Genomic DNA, 6,000 nt, shown 5'->3' on the forward strand with positions numbered 1-6,000 from the left:
CATCACGGGCCATGAAATCTGGTCTTGTGTGCTTTTACCCTATACTATACAAATTTCATGGGGGAGACCAGCGTTTCTCAAATTGGGGATCCTGACCCAAAAGGGAGTTGCAAGGGGGTCACAAGGTTATTTTAGGGGATCATGGTATTGCCACCCTTACATCGGCGCTGCCTTCAGAACTGGGCGGCCAGAGAGCGGCAGCAGTTAGCCAGGTGCCCAGCTCTGAAAGCAGCACCCTGCCAGCAGCAGCGCACAAGTAAGGGTGGCAATACCATACCATTTCACCCTTACTTCTGCACTGCTGCCTTCAGAGCTGGGTGGTCAGAGAGTGGTGGCTGCTAACCGAAGGCCCAGCTCTGCAGACAGCAGCGCAGAAGTAAGGGTGGCAATACCATACCATCCTATCCTTACTTCTGCACTGTGCTGGCGGTGGCTCTGCCTTCAGATCTGGGCTCCTAGCCAGCAGCTGCTGCTCTGCAGCTGCCCGGCTCTGAAGGCAGCACCACTGCCAGCAGCAGTGCAGAAGTAAAGGTAAAAGTACCACAACCCCCCTTATAATAACCTTGCAACCCTCCCCCCTACCCCAACTCCTTTTCAGGTCAGGACCCCTACAATTACAACACTGTGAAATTTCAAAATTTAAATAGCTGAAATAATGAAATTTACAATTTTTAAAATCCTATGACTGTGAAATGAATTTGGTAGGGCCCTACTTATATGAAGGTGATCTAGCATGAAGATACGAGACAGAAATAAATTCATTTAGTTGGCAATTTAGTTAAAATCCAACAGTTTGACAAGTAATTTGATTAGTAAAAACTTGGTAAAAGCTTTCTGTAATACAGATAGCATGACAGCAGATCCATATTCTTCAGGATACTTTGCCAGGGGAAAAAAACCTAACAGATTCCCCTATGCATATACTCTAATATTTTCTGAGACAATTTACCAGTTTTTACTATTGGTCTCGCTCCAGTCTAAACTCTTAACTACATAGCTCTCCCTTCCTCACAACTTTAATCATATTGGGAAGGTACTCATTTTCCACTCTTCCCATCATGATGCTCAAAACTTGAAAGTTAGTAACCTTTGTTAAGTTCACTTGGATACCTTACAAAGCTACAAGAGGTATACACCACTATCTCTCCATTTAATTCAAAGTTATCTGTCATCCAACATGACCTTTAAAGGAGGCCCATCACAAATCTTGTAATATTCCTTTATCTTATCTTTCAGAAGTGAAGCACTTGACACTTATTTCATTTACTCTTATCTACAGTAAGCATTTTCAACCACCTGTTAGTGTTTAATAGCAAAAAAGCCATTTTCATCTTCCTACACACAAGTAAAATTCACCCCAAGAATAATGCAGAGAGCGCTATTGTCATTCCCTCTCCTGGGGTTTGTATCAGAAGGAAGCAACTTAAAATTTTATTTGGGGCTCCATCCTGGTCCCATTCCCTCCTGGGTCTCTCACATTCACTTTTTAGAGCTATGTCACCTGCCCATAGGCCCTTTATGGAGCAGGGATTGCTGGCTGCTTGGACATCTGCCCTGTCCCTCCCCAAACAAGTGGGCATATTGCTTTGAGGGCACACACCTCAGGTTCTGCTGGCTCACAGAAATCAAGGGGTTAAACTGACAGTGTTTTAATATACCTTCCCCATCCCTTGTTATTTTATAGAAAAAGATATTAGAATTTTCCATGTAATAAATTTAAGCATTAGTTTTATTACACCATAAAATATGACAATGTATTAGAATAGCTAAACAAAGAGTGGGTCTTCAGGAAGAGAGGATTTGTGGCTCTGCAGACCAGCTCGGGAAAGGTATTACATGTTTAAGAGGCTGCATGGAACAAAGGATTAAGTCACTTATAGAAGTGGGCAAGCAGGCAATGAAAGCTAGCATTACTGACAGAGCAAAGAAGATTTAAAAAAAAGAGTAGATAAGTAGGGGGAGGCATAGCCCTGGACTACACTACAAACTTATGTTGATATAACTATGTTGCTCAGGGTTGTGGAAAATCCACTCCCGGAGCAACGTATTTAACCAATTTAACTCCTCGTGTAGCCAGCGTTATGTCGATGAGAGGGCTTCTCCAGTCAACACAGCTACCTCCTCTCGGGGAGGTAGAGTCCTATGCCAATAGGAAACGCATTGGCATAGGTAGCGTCTTCATTAAGCACTACAGCAGCACAACTGCACCAGTGCAGCTGTGCCACTGCAGTGTTGTAAGTGTAGACAAGCCCATAGCTGCTAAAGGCTTTAAAGATGAGAACAAAAAAAGCTTGAATTTGATGCAGTGCACAAGGTGGTACCAGGAGGAATTCGGAGGGGGGCTGATAGTCAAAATAAGCCAAGAAAATGACCTTAGCAGGAATATTTTGCAAGGAATTGATAGGTGTCAACTAAGAATGAGGCCAGACACAAGGCAGTTGTAGTAGCGAAGTTAAGAGATGATGAAGGCCCAGGTGGAATTTTTAAATGATATGAACAGAGAGAAAAGAAGCAGTGTTGGATAGAGGGAGACAGGTCAAGAGTGGGGAGGTAGATTTGTGTGATACTGGCATAAAGGTGTAGCTGAAACTTTGTGAATGGATGCTATCCCCTAAAACAGTAGCTCTCAACCTTTTCAGAATACTGTACCCCTTTCAGGAGTCTGATTTGTCTTGAATACCCCCAAGTTTCACCTCACTTAAAAACGAATTGCTTACAAAATCAGACATAAAAATATAGACGCGTCAAGGCACTCTATTACTGAAAAATGGCTTACTTTCTCATTTTTACTTTATAAAATAAATCAATTGGAATATAAATCTTGTACTTACATTTCAGTGTATTGTATATAGAGCAGTATAAACAAGTTGTCGTCTGTATGAAATTTTAGTTTGTACTGACTTTGTGCTTTTCATGTAGCCTGTTGTAAAACTAGGCAAATATCTAGATGAGTTGATGTACTGGCTGGAAGACCTCTGTGTACCCCCCAGAGGTACACATATCCCTGGTTGAGAACCACTGCCCTAAAGAAAGGGTGTAGGATACCTAGCCCCTGAAAAAAACATACATATGCTCACCACTGTGTTATCTAAATGTTTGTACAAGCACAGTCCTTATGACCAAGATCAGAATGAACCTAAACACAGGACATAAAATTTAGAATACACACTTTTTACTCCTGAGTTTATTCCACATATTTAATAGTAATATGGAGATATACCTATCTCAGAACTGGAAGGGACCCTGAAAGGTCATTGAGTCCAGCCCCCTGCCTTCACTAGCAGGACCAAGTACTGATTATTGCCCTAGATCCCTAAGTGGCCCCCTCAAGGATTGAACTCACAACCCTGGGTTTAGCAGGCCAATGCTCAAACCACTGAGCTATCCCTCCCCCAACCAACAATAAATTTCCCTATAAACAAGAAAGGAAAAAATGAACACAAAACATCTGTAAACTAAAATTGGAGAATAAATTGGTCTACTTTTCAACTATTCTCTCCACCCTTTAAAAAACTACAGTTTTCCATAAAGGAGTGAAATAACAGGTTAATTTTTTCAGCATTTAGACAATTGATACATTTGGTAGCACAAGATTATGAAACAGAAATGTCATTTTATGCTCCTGAAGAAACTTGTTATGGAGTGAAACTACTCAACTCTACATATATTTTATGTAGAAACAAGAAATAAAGAAGCTAGCATAAAATAGTTGAAAGAATTTTTAATATTTAAAATTTATGTTCAGATAACACAACAGAGACTATACCCTCTACCCTTTAAATTAGCTAAGGCAACACAGAACTATACATGCTGGTTTACACATTTTGAAGCTCCACTTGAAAGGCTAATTCCAAAAACGTAACAGCCCTGGGAAGCTAAATGATTGTGCAACAGCTCCAACTTGTTCCTGGCTCAGCGCACTAAGGATCACACGCTATAGAGCGGAAAGGGCCCTTTCAGGGAAATTGTGACAGACAACAATCAACTTTCAACTAAAGCCAAAAGCCACCCACACTAAGATAATTCACCCAAATAAGAAATGTAGGGCCTTCAAAATTCAAATGCAGTGACACGTTTTATATTTTATACAGACTAAATATCACACAGATCCATGGGGTCTCGAAGGCCACCAGGGATGCTGGAACAATTTGTGTAATGGAGGTGCTGAGAGCTATTGAACCAAACCTGTAAACCCTGTATATGATGGAAACGACTTCAAGCCAGTTCCAGCATCTGAGGGCCACTGCCCAGAATCAGCATTGCAATCTCTTACACGCACTAGCTATCCTGAATGTTGCCAGGTACTAAAATGATGTAAAGATTTTCAAGGCTGTAGTAAAATTTGGAAAGGAGTCAGCTGTTACAGTGCATGCTGGGGGAAGTGGGGATGTAGTAAAATAAATAATCTTTTAGATTTAGTAAAATCTGTTGAGAGTAGAGAGACTTTCTTCGAAAATAATGCTTGCTATGGCTACTAGCCCTTACAGCTAAAACTGAAAGCTTTGCAACTTATTTTCACTCACAGGGCATTTTGATCTCACCCTAGCTTCCTCAGTCGATAGATTTTCAGGAAATCAAGACGATCTGGTCTACATCTCTGGGAGGTGAGGCGAGGCTGACTAGAAGTGGGAGGGTGCGGAGGGTCCACTCTTGACCCTCCCACGGCCTCTTGCACTGCGAGGCAGCCCATGTATAAGATTTGTTGGCACCACAGGTGGCTAAACCCAAGTGGCTATTAATGGCTTTGCCTGACCCACATTTCAGGCCTCTTCCAAGGGGCAACATGGTTCAGATGGGGAAACTGAGTCACAAACGGGTAAGTCCCAAGCTCTCAGAAGATAAGAAGCGGCCGCTAGTTTTGGGCACCCACCGCCCTGACGGGCCAGTTTCCCAGGAGCGCAGGGGGCTCCGCGCCAGGCTTCTCCCTTGGCCCTGGGGCCCAGAAGGTACCGTGCTCTGCCCGCCTTTCCCAGGACCCAGCGGGCACCAACCTGCCCCCAGCCGGCCCCGATGACTCATCACGTTCCCGGAGCCGGGGGAAGCCGGGCAGGTCCCGTGAGCAGGGGCGGGGCCGCCGCTCCTGCTCCACCCCCGCTTCTCCTGACACCCAGCAGCCCCCCGTGACCCGGCGTGTCACCACCCGGCCGGAACCGGCCCCCAGTTCAGGGCAGCGGGGGCTGCGCTGGGGGCGGCACAGCGCCAGCGGCACCCCGGGCTCCCGGCCCGGAGCATTTCTCTCCCGGCAGAGGGGCCCGGGGTTCAGGCCCCGGCTCTCACCTGCGGGGCGGGCGGCACCTCAAGCGCCATCATGCTGGCGGCAGCGGGCACAGACACCCCCGGCGCGGCGACCCTCGCTCACTGTCCCGCTGCTCGCTTCGACGCTGCTGGGGGGAGTGAAGCGGGCGGCCCCGGACGCGGACGGCTGGGACAGCGAGCCGCCTCCCGTTCCGCCCCGCCTTCGCCCCAGCCACTCACGACCGCGGGAAGCGGAGAGGCGGCCCTTATCCCGGCAACAGCGGCCACACGGAGCAGTGCGGGGGTGGCAGGCCATGCTGGCTCGGCTCCGCCCCGCCCATCCTCACATCCCTGTCCTGTCACAAACCACCCTGACCCCGTCCGAGTCCCTCCCTGCCCTCAACTTGCCTGTCCCCACAGAGCCCTGCTACAAAGCAGCGCGTCCGGGCCCCTCCTCTCTCCTCCCATCGCTGCCACACACACACACCCGGCCCCATCCTCTCCCATCTATCCCCAAAACCACCCATCCCCATCCGATCCCGTCTCTGGCACAAATATCAAGTTATTCCCAGATCCCTCCCCATTCCAACAGATCTGTCCGCAAATTCCAACTCACGAGATCCCTCTCCATGCTTACCACATTGCTTCCCCATCAGATCCTTTATCAACCTATCCCCACCAGATCCTGCCACAATTTATCAAACCTTCCCCAATTTACCATAACTCATCCTATCTCCACCAGATCTGACAGATCCCTGCCGGCTT

The 6,000-nt window shown here is 46.8% G+C and overlaps 1 protein-coding gene across 1 annotated transcript in view; it reads right to left on the reverse strand.

Moving 5' to 3' along the window:
• NFE2L2 (nuclear factor, erythroid 2 like 2) overlaps nucleotides 1-5,534 on the reverse strand; it is a 40,484-nt gene extending 34,950 nt beyond the window's left edge. Inside the window, exon 1 of the mRNA XM_024198494.2 lies at nucleotides 5,278-5,534. Within this exon, the coding sequence (XP_024054262.2) occupies nucleotides 5,278-5,310 (33 nt within the window). The 5' untranslated portion in view covers nucleotides 5,311-5,534. The remainder of the gene's footprint in view (nucleotides 1-5,277) is intronic.
• Nucleotides 5,535-6,000: the final 466 nt, after the last annotated feature.

This window comes from Terrapene carolina, unplaced genomic scaffold (genome assembly GCF_002925995.2).
Source record: "Terrapene carolina triunguis isolate 2854851 unplaced genomic scaffold, T_m_triunguis-2.0 Scaffold62, whole genome shotgun sequence".
NCBI lineage: Eukaryota > Metazoa > Chordata > Testudines > Emydidae > Terrapene > Terrapene triunguis.